Source organism: Peromyscus maniculatus, chromosome 15 (genome assembly GCF_049852395.1).
Source record: "Peromyscus maniculatus bairdii isolate BWxNUB_F1_BW_parent chromosome 15, HU_Pman_BW_mat_3.1, whole genome shotgun sequence".
Taxonomy (NCBI): domain Eukaryota; kingdom Metazoa; phylum Chordata; class Mammalia; order Rodentia; family Cricetidae; genus Peromyscus; species Peromyscus maniculatus.
In genome coordinates, this window is record NC_134866.1 from 38,716,690 (window position 1) to 38,731,430 (window position 14,741).

The 14,741-nt window shown below is 45.2% G+C and overlaps 1 protein-coding gene across 2 annotated transcripts in view; it reads left to right on the top strand.

The window, feature by feature from the left end:
* The first annotated feature begins 1,683 nt into the window (after positions 1-1,683).
* The window catches only part of Parp8 (poly(ADP-ribose) polymerase family member 8), a 182,815-nt gene continuing 169,757 nt past the window's right edge, over positions 1,684-14,741 (top strand). The window contains exons 1-3 of one of the 2 annotated variants that reach the window (XM_076551870.1): positions 1,684-1,973; positions 3,654-3,755; positions 4,676-4,730. In XM_076551870.1, coding sequence (XP_076407985.1) covers positions 1,880-1,973; positions 3,654-3,755; positions 4,676-4,730 — 251 coding nt within the window. In that variant the 5' untranslated portion in view covers positions 1,684-1,879. Of the gene's footprint in view, positions 1,974-3,178; positions 3,567-3,653; positions 3,756-4,675; positions 4,731-14,741 lie in introns of those variants that run through there. The other variant, XM_042261529.2, reaches the window with a different exon arrangement.

Consider the following 14,741-nt stretch of genomic DNA (forward strand, 5'->3'; position numbering starts at 1 on the left):
CCCTCGGTTTACCTTCAGAATCTCCAGACAATGCCAGACACATAGGACACACTGCTATGAACTAGAGGCTATCTTTATTCCTGGAATTATAAGTTGTTTGTAACAAAAGTTACTTGTACCAAATTCATCCAAACAATATGGTAGAAAACTACTGCATGTAGCTGCAGAACAATGAGGAATTAGTCAACTGACTAATTAAATACATTATTATTAAATAACTATTTCTGTATGTATATGTAGAAGGATGTACTCATCAATTTAGGAAGGGACAATCAGGAGGAAAGTGCCTTTGTTGTCTGATGTTTCTACAGCAAAGCAACCAGAGGGGAGTCAAATCTACTAGATCCTAATCAGGACTCATCCAGGGAGGGAGAAGTTGCTATTGTGGTCGTATCGACAGTGGATCTAGAGAATTTGGAGTTCTCTTTTTAACTTCACTGGGGATGGCAGAACATGCCAGACACGCTTTGTTTCTTGTCTGCTAGGTGAAGGCGTTGGGATGAAATCTCTTACTTTTGATGCAGTGGAATGGAATCTGTCAGGGAGGACCACGGGTCTTCCTCTCTTACATGTCATGTCACCACTGTCAGGATGAGGATCAGACAGAGGAAAGCTCTGAGCCACTCCAGTGACTGTTGGGAACTTAGGCTGATAAGAGATGCTGACTGAGACGGGTGTACCTTGTAAAGAAAGGCTGCAAGAAACAACTCTTTGTGTATTCAGCCAGCACTGAGGTCTTGAAGACGACTGAGAGGAGCCTGCCTTTCTAAAGGTGTTGAACACTGTTAAAGTACTGTTAAATAAATGTGATTGGTTATGGGGCTTTGTTGAAAGCATCCTTTTTTAAAAAAAATTATGTATTTATTTCTTTTTAATTTTTTATTATTATAAAGAGATTTCCTATTCATTTTACATACCAACCACAGATTCCCCTGTCCTCCCTCCTCCCACCCCCCAAGCCTTCCCCCACAACCCACCCCCATTCCCACCTCCTCCAAGGCAAGGTCTCCCATGGGGAGTCGGCAGAGCCTGGTACATTCAGTTGAGGCAGGTCCAAGCCCCTCCTCCCTGCACCAAGGGAAAGCATCCTTTTTAATGGTATGTTGGGGACTAGGGCAAGTTGATGCCTTAACTTGTAAGCTTCAGTACCCTGCCTTGATATCCTGGCTGCCTTAAGCACAGGATTATCAGCCAAGTAGCCAGCCCAAATACTCTCACCCTAGCTCTTGCCATTCCAAACACTCCATGGGAGCCTACTACAATCACCATGGCTTTCCCTCTCTGGAAACAGGAGAAGCAGTCCAGTTAATGAAGTATAACTCCAACTCCTAATGTCACGGTCTCAGACATGAGTGTCTCAAACAGCTAGCACTGGATATCTTCCCACAGCATGCCTTGGTAAACTCTAGGTGACCTTGAAGCCTTCTCTATCCATGGCAGATGGAGACTTCCCCTAGTAATCCATCAGAAGAACCGTGATTGGAGCCAACGTGGTCCTTGGTCTGTATGAGGAACTGCCAGGATTGGTTCAAACCCTATCACCCCCCCCCCCCTTTCTGGCAACATAAAAGCAGGTTGTTTGGCTCACTTTAGCCCAGAAGACACTCCCTTTTGCTGACCGTCCCCCACCCACCCACACACACACACATTGCAACATTGACCTTTAGAGAAGTCTTCTCAAGCAAGGTAGTAAAGGGAAACTGAAGGCTTCGGTTGGTCTCTGGAAGAGTTCCTGAATGTGGTCAAGCCTTAAAGACTACAGATCTGAGCAACCATAGGCCTGGGCCTCAGATCACTTGTCAGGGAGGGCTAAGGATCCCTGTGTGCAAGGCCTGTGGGAGAACTTGAAAGCGGGAAAGCACCACCAAATTGCTGCAGGATGCTGTCTTATGCTGTCACCCATAACTGTCAGAAACCGAGGATTACAAAAGAGGACAAGTATGAGACTACAGATGCTGAAAGGCTGGAGATAGGTAAGCCTACAACCCGAGTGTCAAGAGCGAGTGTCTGGATTCTAAAGGGTTTGAGACGGTAATACTCCTCTGGGTTTGTCTGTTCAGCCCCTAGGCCTGGGGCACTCACCCAGGCTTGCCAGCACAGGAAGAACTTCTCGCCTACTCACTTTTCCTATCGGGAAGATTAAAAGGCTCCCGACCAGCTAGCTGATTGATAACGTCTCCTATATTCCAGACACTGCTTGGTTTTGGAATGCAAAACAAAATAAGCATGGTCTGCCAGGGGAAAGTTCTCAGTAAAGATGCTAAAGAAAAGTGCACGGTGGAGCCCCGTCCACATTGTTAAGTTACAGCAATAAGGGTGGGCCAACTACCCTAAGCTTCAGGCAGGACAGAAGCGAGGATCTCAGCAGTATTGCTTTGCTGCTCAAGATACCAGGACTGGAGAAGCTTTCCCCCTGGCTAGCCCGCAGAAGGGTGGTTTCTGAATATGACCCAAGCCAGAGCCTCTCGCCTAGGGAGACCCTGGCACATTCCAGCTGCGCCTGTCAATTTCTTATTAACAGAGCTAAGCCGGAAATACTGGTGAGTCTTTGGAATCTCTCAGAAAGGGCTTCATTTTCCAAAGAGCTCCTCAAAGGGGCTGAACTTCAACCTAAGGGAAAATAAAATAAAGCAAAACAAAACCAACCAACCAAACAAACAAAAAAACACCACTACCACTGCCACCATCAAAAATTAAGGCATTAAAGAAATGAGAGGGTGATTCTGGAGCAATCTCCAGGCTTTTCCCTTCATGCCTGATGTGATTACAAGGAAAGATTTGTTCACTTTATTTATTTTTAATTCTTGAAGATTTTTCTTTCCTCCCCTTTCTCCCTCCCAGCCACTCCGGCTTGGGTTTCCATATGACTCATAATTCCTTCTGAAAGTGGAGTCGAATTCATAAAAGTGGTGGAAAGGCGGGGAGGGGGGGGTGTGCGGGAGAGGCTGGGAGCCCCAGGGAGTCTTCACTACCTACACTGTCACTCAGCTCCCGGCGCGAGTGGCGGTCGGGGGTGGGGAAATCCAGACTGCGCGGATGGCGGATACTATTAAAGCCCCAGCCGCGCGCAGCCGGGCCCGGTGACCCGCGGCGGGTGCGGGAGGGTCTGCGGCGGGCGAGCGGGCGGGCGGCGCTGCAGCAGCCTGGGCACGGCCGCCGCCCGCGGGCGCGAGTGTGCGCGGGTGTGGGAAGGCCGGCGTGCGGGCCGCGAGGGGTGTGCGCGCGTGAGTCGGAGCGGGGCTCGCCCCTCGCCGGCGCCCGCCGCTCCACGGCTGCCGATCGCTCTCCAGCGGTCTCCGGCCCCCTTCGGGCCCCTCGGCTCCCCACGGCCGTCCGTCTCCGGGCGGGGGAGGGAGAAAGTGAGACTCGGTGTCATCACCATCCATTGTCAGAAGGGGAGGAAATTGGAATCCAGCAGCGGCGAGCAGCAGCTGGGCGGTCACATCTGGGAATGCAAAGCCGACCTCCCCCTCCTCCTCCTCCTCCTCCTCCTCCTCCACCTCCTCCTCTCTCACCCGGGATCACTTCCGAAACCACTTCGCCTTCAGCCCCTGCCTCGGCCAGAGGTTTCATTTTTAACTGAATATTTACGAAAGCTGGAAGCGTGCGAGGGGGGTGGGGTGGGGTGGAAATAGCGGCTGCTTCTTTTCCAGGGATTTATTTAATGGGGATGTGTTCAAGGCAAGAGAGAATTCAGAAGGATATCGACGTCGTGATCCAGAAGTCCAGAGCCGAGAAAGACTGCCTGTTTGCAGGTGAGTTCTTGCCTCCTGGATCCTGGGACCCGGAGCCAGCCTTCCCCTCCGGCCATCCCCCCTGCCCAGATTTCTGACCGCGACGCGTGTAGCTGGGGGTGTGGGGCTGCAAGACCCCGTTCCCGGTGCATTTGCAAACAGCTGCAGCGGCGTGAGCTGGAGCCCCAAGGGGGAGGGGGGCACGAGCATCCCTCCAGCCCCGCCAAGCTCCGCCAGGCCAGGGGCAACCTCCGGCTCCGGGGGGCAGGACCCGCGCGGTTGGAGCCGAGGGGCCGGGCGCTGGATTCCAGCCACCGGCGGTGCCCGGAGCATCCTCCGGGCTCCGGCAGCCGCGGCCGAGCGGGGCGGGCTTTGCGCCATCGGCCGAACGGCGGCGGCCGGGAAGGGACCGGCTGCGCTGCGCTGCGCCGCGCCGCGCCGCTCCGCTCGGCGCCACCGAGGCCCCGGGAGAAAGCAGCGCTGGGCCGGGCTCCCGCCCCCCTCGGCTGCACCCGCTCCTCTTGCGAGCGAGCGCACAAGACACCACCCCGGGGAAGGGATGGGATGCCCGGGGCTCCTGAGCTAGGCAGGCCCAGCCCGGGGGTCGCTTTGCGTCCATCTTTGCTCCCCCCGAGGCCGAGAGCAGTTCGGGCTTCGCAGCCCGAAGCCTGGCAGGGGTTGCTTCCGGCCGCCTGGCTGGGAAATTCCCCGCCGTTGCCATGGCACCCGGCACTTGTTGCGGGGGGCAGACTCCCGCTGCACCCCGCGGGGTGCTCGGCATCCCCTCCCGCACAGTGGCGGTGCCCACTCCTGGCTCTCCAGCCCTCCATTCCCGTCCTGCTCGGGCCTCCTTGGCTCCCATGAACTAGCAGGTTCCAGACAGAATTGGGGTTAAAAACAACCCACCCGGGGTGGCTTTTTAACACGACTTTTCGTTTCAGATTTCAGATACTCAGACTCCACCTTTACTTTCACCTACGTTGGCGGCCCCAAAAGGTATTTATGAATATAGAGTTGCTTCATTTCCTGTTCACAAGCTTGTGTTTCCTTTGTTCCTAGCGTGTTCCGTGTTTGGGTATTTTGCTTGTTTGTTTTAATTCACGGGGCTGCTTCCTAGGTGCATTCCTATCCTGATGTCTCCCGATTTTATATAGCAGGAGGAAAATGAATATACTTGAAGTTTTATTTTTCTTCTTCTGAAGCTACGCTACAGGCGAAGAGCAGAGAACTCTCATGTTAAACTGTTCTGCCACAGCAGTGGATTGCTCCTTAGGCGTTCTGATTTGACACAGGAGAGTCGGTGCAAAATTGGGAGTATTGAGCTTGGAGTGAAATACGTGAAAGACATAAAATGTCACAAAATAGTTTGCTCGCCAGTGGTGATTTTTTCCCCCCATGAGTTGTTTCCCTTTCCCTGTGTTTCCCTTGTGTTTCCCATGTGTTTCCCTTTCCCTGAAGGTTGACATAAACATGCGGTCTGCCAGTTCTCCAAACGGTTTTGTTTTTGTTTTTCCCACCCCCAAGGAGTGGTTATTTTGGTTTTCACATTAGTTGTAGGAAAAGATTTTGGAGTTACATGTAGCTGGAGTGGATGACTTCTGGAGAAGAATGAGAAATGCACATTTTAGTCGTAAATTGTCAAGGCTTTGATGCCGCCCCAAATCCAATTTTGTCATGAGGAAGTAGAATTAGCACCAGAAGTTTCTACAAAAACACATTTTCATGGTTAGGATTTTCTTCCTTTATTCTTTTAGGGACAACTGATTTAAAAGAGCTTTGGCTATTGTGAGAGACTAAATCTACAGAGACTCCTGAGCCTACCCCAGCTGTTAGGAGTCGACGTTCAAAATATCTTGACCACATTCCAAAATATCTCTTAGCTAATGGAAACATTTATGAATATAGAAATTGCAAAGAAGCTTTCATCTGTAAATATTTTTAAAAGCTTGATATTAATGTGTACCTTTAAAATACTTAGAATTTATATTGTATTCTTCATCTCAAAAATAATAAAAAAAGAAAATAAAATCTTAGTTTGAATGGTTATCCTGTACCCAAATATAGTTCACCCTAAGTCTCAGGATTGGCATCACATTGATTGACTAAATTACATTATTTCTTAATTTCTGAGAGTACCATCATTTTTGTAATTATGGATCAAATTAAATTAGAGGATGTTTGATTAAATTAACACTGCTCCTACACTTAATATCCAGAGGACATTAGTATATGATGGATGTCCTCTTGGATTATTGTAAGGGCTAAAACATGCTATGTGGCCATGGAAAACAGTCTCAGGCAATCAGGTGCAGTTGGTTGTCACCTCCCTTTAGTGGAGTGTGGGGACAGGAATACCCTAAGTGGGCCTTTCTTTGAGGGATGTGTGTGTGTGTGTATGTGTGTGTGTGTGTGTGTGTGTGTGTGTGTATGTGTGTGTGTGTATGTGTGTGTGTGTGTGTATGTGTGTATGTGTGTGTGTGTGTGTGTGTGTGTGTGTGTGTATGTGTGTGTGTGCGTGTGTTTTCGTGTTTCCTCTATAGCCCAGGCTTGCCTAGAACTCAAGGTAGTCCTCCTGCCTCAGCCTCCCAGGTGCTCTGATTTATGGTAAGATACTTGTAGCCCCAGTGTCTGCACCAAGAGGGGCAGACTGCGACTTTAATCTCTTACATCTGTTAGATAGCACAGCTAAGGTTCTTTATCAGCAATTAATGAGCTAGGGTTCGGTGGCTGGAGGTGGAGTAGTTATGAATGTCCCTAGGATCAAGCCTAAGGTGCTGGGATGAATAATTAACTCATTAAGATAACATCAGTTTTCCCTGTAGAAACAAGTACCATGCCTGTTTTCAAAGTAAGAAATATTGCCTTTCCTATGCCGCTCTATGAAGAGGTAGTGTGTTTCCTTGGTGCCTATTTAAATATCTGGGGCTTGTGTGTATAATCTGGAAAGGAAAAAAAAGCAGGGTTGTGTGGTTGCTTTGTTTTCTCGAGGCTTGTTCTTACAGTGCAACAAACATAAAAGTTGTTTGATAAAGGATAGCAGGAAATCCCTGTAAGTTTGTATTCGAGGGCAGAGATTATTGTTTATTAAAAATATATTGCTTTCATTATCCATATTAATATTCATTATCCACTTCCCAACCCGAAATACCTATCAGGTGTTCAAAATTAAAATGCCTCTGCTGGATCTTGATTTATTTTTATATTTCTAGAACTGTTTTTGAGACAGTCTCACTGTCACACAGGCCGGCCTGGGACTCTCTATGTTGACCACTCTCTAGCTTTGGGCTGTGATTGTCCCGCCTCTGCTTCCTGAGTGCTGGAGTTACAGACGTGATCAACCACACCAGCTCTGTCTTGATTTAATATGCTTACCAACTTATAGCATTAGATTAATGTTTTCATTGCAAGTAAATTACACTTCACCATTGAAGGAAGTCTTCTGCAGAGAACAGTCCATGGTTATTTTGAATTGTTTTCAGCCGCTGTTCCATTTAAACCATTAGAAATCATTTTCAGTTCAAGTTGTAGATAAAATTTAACATACCATTTAATATCTGACACTTTCTAAGAATGAATTACATGTTCCAAACTTATAAAAGCCGGTCATTCACGGTACCATTAAAAGAGGGAATACTGAACTTCCATTTTTGATCTTTTTACTTCAGTGTTTCTGTAGATAAGAGGAAATGCAAAAGAGTGATTTGATTGTTAGGCCTGAGTAGCAGTCTTGTAACCATTCATCAAAAGGTCCTCACCGGGGCAAAGAACTTGTTAATATTAGGTATCCTGCCTTGGTGGACTGGAGGTGAGGCATGAGGAAGAGAAAATGGTTGGATCAAAGCTCTTCCTAATGGGAAAGCACACGGAGTTTCTCTTCCTCGCTTTCGGATGTGCTGAGAGCCCGAGACTGTTCAGTTTGCATGGTCACATTTGCTCAGTTAACTCAGGGAGCCCAGGTGTGAATCCCTGTTCTGTCACACTCCTGAGGTGTGCGCCACTTACTCCCTGTGCATCGGCTACTTGACCTTCCTGAGAGTGCAGACAGGTTCACAGAAACAAACACAACAGACAACAGGACTTTACAGACACTTGGAATGTTTAATGTCTGTGGATTGGGAAAAGGTGTTAAATATTGTGAACATTGGTTTTCCTGACATCTACCCCTGTTTGACTTCGGCAATGTTTAATCCTGTTTAACTCGTTCATTCTAGCAGTGGTCTTTATAACACTCCCTGTTCCCACTCCTGAATTCCAGTGTCGCTTGATTTCTGACGTTTGCTAAGAATAGGCCTCAGCTGTCCATGATTTAGAGTTCATGAAAAAAAAAATCATTTTTTTTTTCTCTTACACTTTGCCATGTTTGCGACCTCCTGGCATTTCCCTTTTCCTATATGAATTAGCAGGACATTCCTTAAAACCTCAAAGGATTGGGGCTCTGATTTTGCATCTTGGTGTGGTCAGAGATGGGATTAGTGCCAGAAGAAACAGAAGGGATAAAATATGTAGAACCAGATAACAAGGAGATTGGAAGGCCGACTCACTCTCTGGGGCCAGAGGTTATTAAAGTTTAGGCCAGAACCAAGAACCCAGTTGCGCTGACTATAGACTGCTCCCTGATTCTCTTGACCTTTCAACCATGGAAAGATTATGAAAATAAAACAGTTTTAAAAACCTAAGAATCAGAGTTTTGATTGTTGGAACTTTCGAATGGGGCTGGTGAAATGGCTAAGCTGGTAAAGAAGGCACCTGCCACAAGCTGGAAGACCCGAGTTCCGTCCCTGGTACCCACACATCCTAGGGAAAGAACCAGGCCCCCTGAAAGTGTCCTCTGATCTGGACCTGTGTCCCATGGCTTGTACCTGTGCAGGGGTGTGTGTGTGTGTGTGTGTGTGTGTGTGTGTGTGTGTGTGTGTGTGTGTGTGTGCATGTGTTCACAGGTGCAGACAAAGTAAGTTAAAATAGTTAGAAAACTAGTCATGACGAAAGGAAGGAAAATTAAAAAAACACCACGGAATTCATCTAACTTCTGTTAATGTATTAGTTTATGCTTTTAGATTTTTTTGTGTTTATATACATATAAAATATACACTTCCAAACACTGGATTATATTCTTCTGAGAGGTTTTGTGTGTGGTCCAAGGGACTGAACCCAGCCTCTCCCACATGTTCTACAAGCATTCTACCACTAGTCTGCATCCCTTACCTTCATTTGACTCTATATATCCAAATAGAGTCTCACTACCCAGGCAAGACTTGAACTCACTCTATAGCTCCAACTAGCCTTGCCTTTGTGACATTCCTGCCTCAGCTTCCAGAGGAGCTGGCATTACAACCTTGAGTCACTGGTGCTGGCTGAGAAGTCACATTTTGGAATATAACATCAATGATTTTCCTTTAGAAAGGAAATCTAAATGAGAATAAAGACATGAGAATAAAGACATGTTCATTAAATGGAGGGATTCCCAGTCAAAAGGCGTGACTGCATCTTAAGAATTACAATATTTAAACTGAGTATACCATATACTTCAAATATCAACACCTGGACATCTGAAATAGGAGAATTAAGAATTCCAAGCCAGTCGGGCCTATGTATTGAGAGTCGGGCCTATGTATTGAGACCCTGCTTTTAAAAAGAATTCTAGTATTTATATTAGAAATTATGAAATTTGAAGTGCAACATTCTACAGAAGTTGTGCATTTGCCTGCTCATGTACAGCCTCAGTTTGTGGTAACCCTCCTTCATGACATCACGGGCAAACTGACATCTTTTGGAGTATACTTCCTTGTCCAGGGAAGTGCTTTGGAGCATTGGGTAATAGTAGTGGTACTCCTTGGAGCATATGCTACCTCCTGTTTCTCAGAATGTTCTTCCTGGACCTTTCTGTCTATACTTTGCCCTCTATTCTTTTACCACCGAATCCCTGGGCACTATTCATTGTTGAGCTGCTTGCTAAGACAAAATTCTCATCTCAGAAATCGTTTCCTGGAACCCTTCCCTGTAGGATTCTGCTAGATGTTTCTAAAGGCTGTCATAATACACGAATGCTTCCCTACACATGAAGGGTTACGTCTCTTCATCCATCCATAGTAAGATGATATTACAGTAGGTTGATATGCATTGGTAATGCCTAACCTACCAAACACCCTGTTTTGGCAACACAGTTCACTGCTAAGACTGGGTTTCCCCTCATGATGGAAGGGCTGATGAGAAATGGCTGAGCACCACAGGAATGTATCCAATATCTTAGGGCTATCCCGGGGAAAAGATAGAAATTCAAACATCGAAGGAAGTTCTGCTGAGCGCTCATTGCTTTTGCATTATTATAAAGTGGAAAGTTTAGGTTAAAGCTTCATTAGACGTTAGGGACTGTCTGTTTTGTAATTAATTGCTTGTTTACATCTTTGTAAGCATTTTAAAGAACTAACTTTGTCCTGTTCACTGTGGTTTCCCTCACCCCCCCCAACCCCAGCACTGCCTAGTACACTATTCTTTCTCTATAAGTAGATGGTTTATGAATTACGAGATGAATACTAAGAAATCTGGCAGGCAGGAAGGAATTTTCTAACAGAAATGACCAAATATGGCAATACTTGGATACTTAAGAGAGCCCTCACTCTGGTGATTCCACGTGCAACAGAATTTCGTATGAATCCAGAATGATGAAAGTTGCCTGGCCAAGTCACAATTCCTGTTTTCTGCCTCTGTATCCAAGTTGCTTTTTTATTGCAGTTTTTTAAAAGGAATTATTTATTTCATGTGCATTGGTGTTTTTGCCAAGGGTGTTGGGTCCCCCGGAACTGGAATTATAGACACTTGTGAGCTGCCGTGTGGATGCTGGGAATTGAACCCAGGTCCTCTGGAAGAGCAGTCAGTGCTCTTAACCACTGAGCCATCTCTCCAGCCCCTCAAGTTGCTTTAAGGGGGCAGGAAGACACGTAATGCCATTGTTTAAGATAACACTACAGTTATTTGACAGACTAGGGATTTGAACTCTTTAATATAGAAATAGCTTCTTTAATAAAAAAAATTAATGTATTTCCTTTGGTAGTGGGGTCTGGCTTACCATAATTTAATGCTGGATTAGTGATTAGCCAAAAGAATGACTTGAAAGTGTCTTCCTTAAAGTAGTGAAAAGGTTACCTTAGATCCTGGACTGGCTGGGGATGGCAGTGTGAAGAAAGCTGAATAAGTGAATGGGGGACCTGGTGGTCCCCACCCCCTGCCCTCCCTGTCCCCCCTACTCCACCCCCCATCCCTCCTCCGACTGGGGATTGAACCTAAGGCCTTATGCATGCAAAGCAAATGCTCTACTACTGAGCTGTACCTCTTAAATCGTAGCTGCTCACTGGGTGGGGTGATGCATATTTGTAATCCTAGCACTTGGGAAGCAGAGGCAGGGGCATTTCTGTAAGTTCCAGGTGGGGCAGCGACATAGTGAACCCCCACTTTAGGAAAGAGAGCAGCAGTACAGACACCCCCTCCTCACCAGCTGCTCTGTCTTGTGTAGTTGTTGAGAAAAGAGTTCATTATTAAATGAAATTTCAAGCTGCTGGCTTCAAGTAACCTGCAGTTTAACATGAATAAGACTTTATTGGAGCGTACATATTTAAGATATTTAACCTTTATTTTGTGTATTAAGCTAATACTATTCATGCTACTAATTTTGTTTAACATAGTCTCAGCGGAGTTCCTGCCTCTCTTCTCTCACCCCCGTGTTTACACTAAAGAAAAGTAGGCATTTTGTTGGTTACCTTACATTTCATAGCTAAAGGAATCGAGCATAGGGTAATTTAAAACAGATTAGCATTTGCACAAGACAGTAGGGTTACAGTTCAGTCCAAGTCAATGTTTATAGAAGGTTTAGGGACATTGGTTCAACTGGCCTGACCAGAGTTGTTGGGAATATTTGGGGACAGGGAGGGATTGCTAAAGGGATGTTTTCCAGGGTCAGTACTGAAAAAAAAAAATCTACTGGTTGGCAAGAGATGTGCCAGGGCCCAGTGCAGAGCATAATAGTTGGAAAATTATGTACCTTGGCTCTGGAATCCTTAGGCAAATATTTGGCTAATCCATTTAAATTCCCCACCATACTCCGCAGCGTTAAAGAGAAAAAGCTAAGTGAAATTTCATCAATCCTGAAACGATTTTGTAATTCTTTACCCACCCGGATTTGCCTTTCGGTGGCTTGTGCTTTAAAAGGTGAATCTTGCTTTAAGATAATGGCCACTGATTTAGTCAGTTTATCTTAGGCAAGTATTGACATGGGATATTTTTATTTCATTTCTGAAATACCATTTTCCTGTCCCTCCATGAACACTGGTAAGAAATGTGATACTAATAATGCCCATTTTAGTATTTGAGACCAGGTTTCTCACTCAGAGGCACAGTCTGGACCCTTAACTAGAAATCCCCCTGGCTCAGCTCCCCCCTCTTCCCCATCAAATGTCTGGATTAGAGGTGTACGTCACCACAATTGGCCAAAAATATATTTTTAGAAATGTATTTTTGTATGGGCGCATACAGTGTGTGTTGTGTCTGAGTTCTTGTGCTAGGGTGTGTGTGTGGCTGTCATAGGACAACCTCAGGGGTTGGCGCTCAGCCTTTACTTTGCTTGAGACAGTGTCTGTTTGCCGCCTCTCCAGTGTATCTACCAGGATGGCTGGCTTCCAGCTTCAAAGGGATTCTCCTTTCTCCACTTCCCATTTCCCCAGAGCACTGTTGGGATTGCACACATGAGACACCACATTCGGCTTTTACTGGCTTCCAGGGACTGCACTCAGGTCCTCAGACTCTACCCTGAGCCATGTGTCCTGGCCCAGACATGTGTTAATGTCTTTTTGTCAAGACCCCTTACCCCAACTTTTTTTTTTTTTTTTTTTTTTTGCATACGCTGTAATTGAGGTTTCCCCTTAATCTTAACTCTGTGAATTGCTTGGTCCCGCCACCTGAGCGTTTCTCATCGTCGTCTCAGTTCAGCATGTCAAAACAAACCATTTCCTCTTCAGAACAAGCTTCTTTCTCTGGCCTTTTCCTGAACAGAATCCTCTCTGAGCCAGCGACGGGAGTCCCAGTCTCCAACTTCACACATCCAGACATCCTTGAAGTCCCACCCACTTAGGAGTTGCCTTTGGCACCAGCATTTCGGCAGTGACCTGTTGACTCCAATTTAGACCACTAGCACTTTAATAGAGTGGCCTTTAAGAATCCTGATTGTCATATTCTAACCCATTAGTGTCTTTACCAGATGATTCAAATTAATTTTTATTTATTTATTATTATTATTTTTTTTTAAAATAGAATCTTGCTATGTAACTCTGGCCTGGAACTAACATAATACAGGCCAGTGTGGAATTTGGCATGGTCTTCCTGCTTTTTCCTTTAAAGTGCCTGGGATTACAGGCATGCACTAATACACCCTTATGTTTCCATGAGCATGAAGTTGATCATACGTGTCTCTTCAGCAGCTTTCAGCTGTGACCACACCAACCTTAAATTCCTGGTTTGGCTTCCCAGAACCGCTTTCCCTATCATATCCACCCCTATTTGGAATGTCTCCGGCTTCTAAATACTGATGTTCTTTTGTCTGCCTATTGCCCCACATCTCCACACTGAACAGCAGTTTGATTAATTTAGCAGAGGGCTGTTTAAAGCTTATTGATAGTAAAAATTCCACTTGCATAATGTAGTTGGTTTGGAGATCAAGAGCGTGGATTTTAGTATCATTAAAAAAAAGATGTCATTTTGTTTTCCTTGTCCAGGAGCCACATGTCTGCTCCTCCAAATGTATGACGTATTTAGAGACCTCCAAATGTATGACATATTTAGAGATGAGTTGAACAGAGTAAGCATGAGAGGATGGAATGAGATCTGATAGGATGAGCAGGTCCCTAGGTTAGCTTTCTCCTTCTGTTGCTGCCTACCAGTCAGCCTTAACAAAAACCAAATCCACCAACCAAACAACAATAAGTACCGACTTTTGTCATTGTTTTATCTTTATTCAACCTATAGAAGCTCTTTTAAAAATCATTTATTAAAATAATTGGATTGGAAATGTGGAACCTGAGGCACAGAAATAATATAACTGTATTTGCTGACCTTTCACATTTATGAAAAAGAAAATACTGGAACACAAAAGAAAAAACAGATCAGATATTATTTTGAGGCACATGGCCTCCAAAGTCTTAATCATAAGTCAAAACCAGAACAAGTCAAAATGGTTCCAGAGAGACACATCAGTATTTTGTTTAGACATTATCATTCTTGTTTCAATTAGTGTGCCTAGATTAGTGAGTCTTTTTTAATGTTTCTTTATGCCAGAGTGATATTATTTCCTATATTATATGACAGTGTTTCCCAAACTGTTTTATTAGATGTTAGGGCTGTGGCCAGATATGTCAGGGAAATGCTCAGTTCTTAAACCATTTTAACCATTAGGGTCTTAGAGTCTTTTATATAATGGTGTGCATTACATACAACCATGAGGTGGATGAAGTATTCAGGGTTGTGCAGACTTACTTGATTACGGATTTAGACTGTCTCAGGAGAGTTGTTTTATGGAAACTACTTTGGCAACCTCCGAGTCTTATTCATTGAAATTAGTTTTTGGGTAAATAGCAGTGTGCTGTGCATGGAAATTACAGATTCTTATTGAACACTGAAGACATTTTTTAAGCGTCTTTTTAAACAAATTTGCTTTATGACGAGGAAAGTATTGATTAAAAGACCTCTGGCTGCTTGTAGATTTGCCTCCGTGGTCCCCTCTCTCCTCTCCCAGTTGTGCCGAATCCATTTATGATGAGGGCTCTCTACTCTTCTTACTTATCAAAGCCCAAAGGTTAGGAGAGGCGTCTTTCTTGCATGATTAGAAGTCAGGCTTCAGGAAGTGTTGGAAGCAGATGATGGTCCTGGAGCCCAAGTGCTCATCATGGCCTTGAAATTCTGTTGCTGTGGCTCCAGTAGAGTGTACTGGGGAACAGTCTGCTGAGGCACCTTTTAGAGATGTTCATG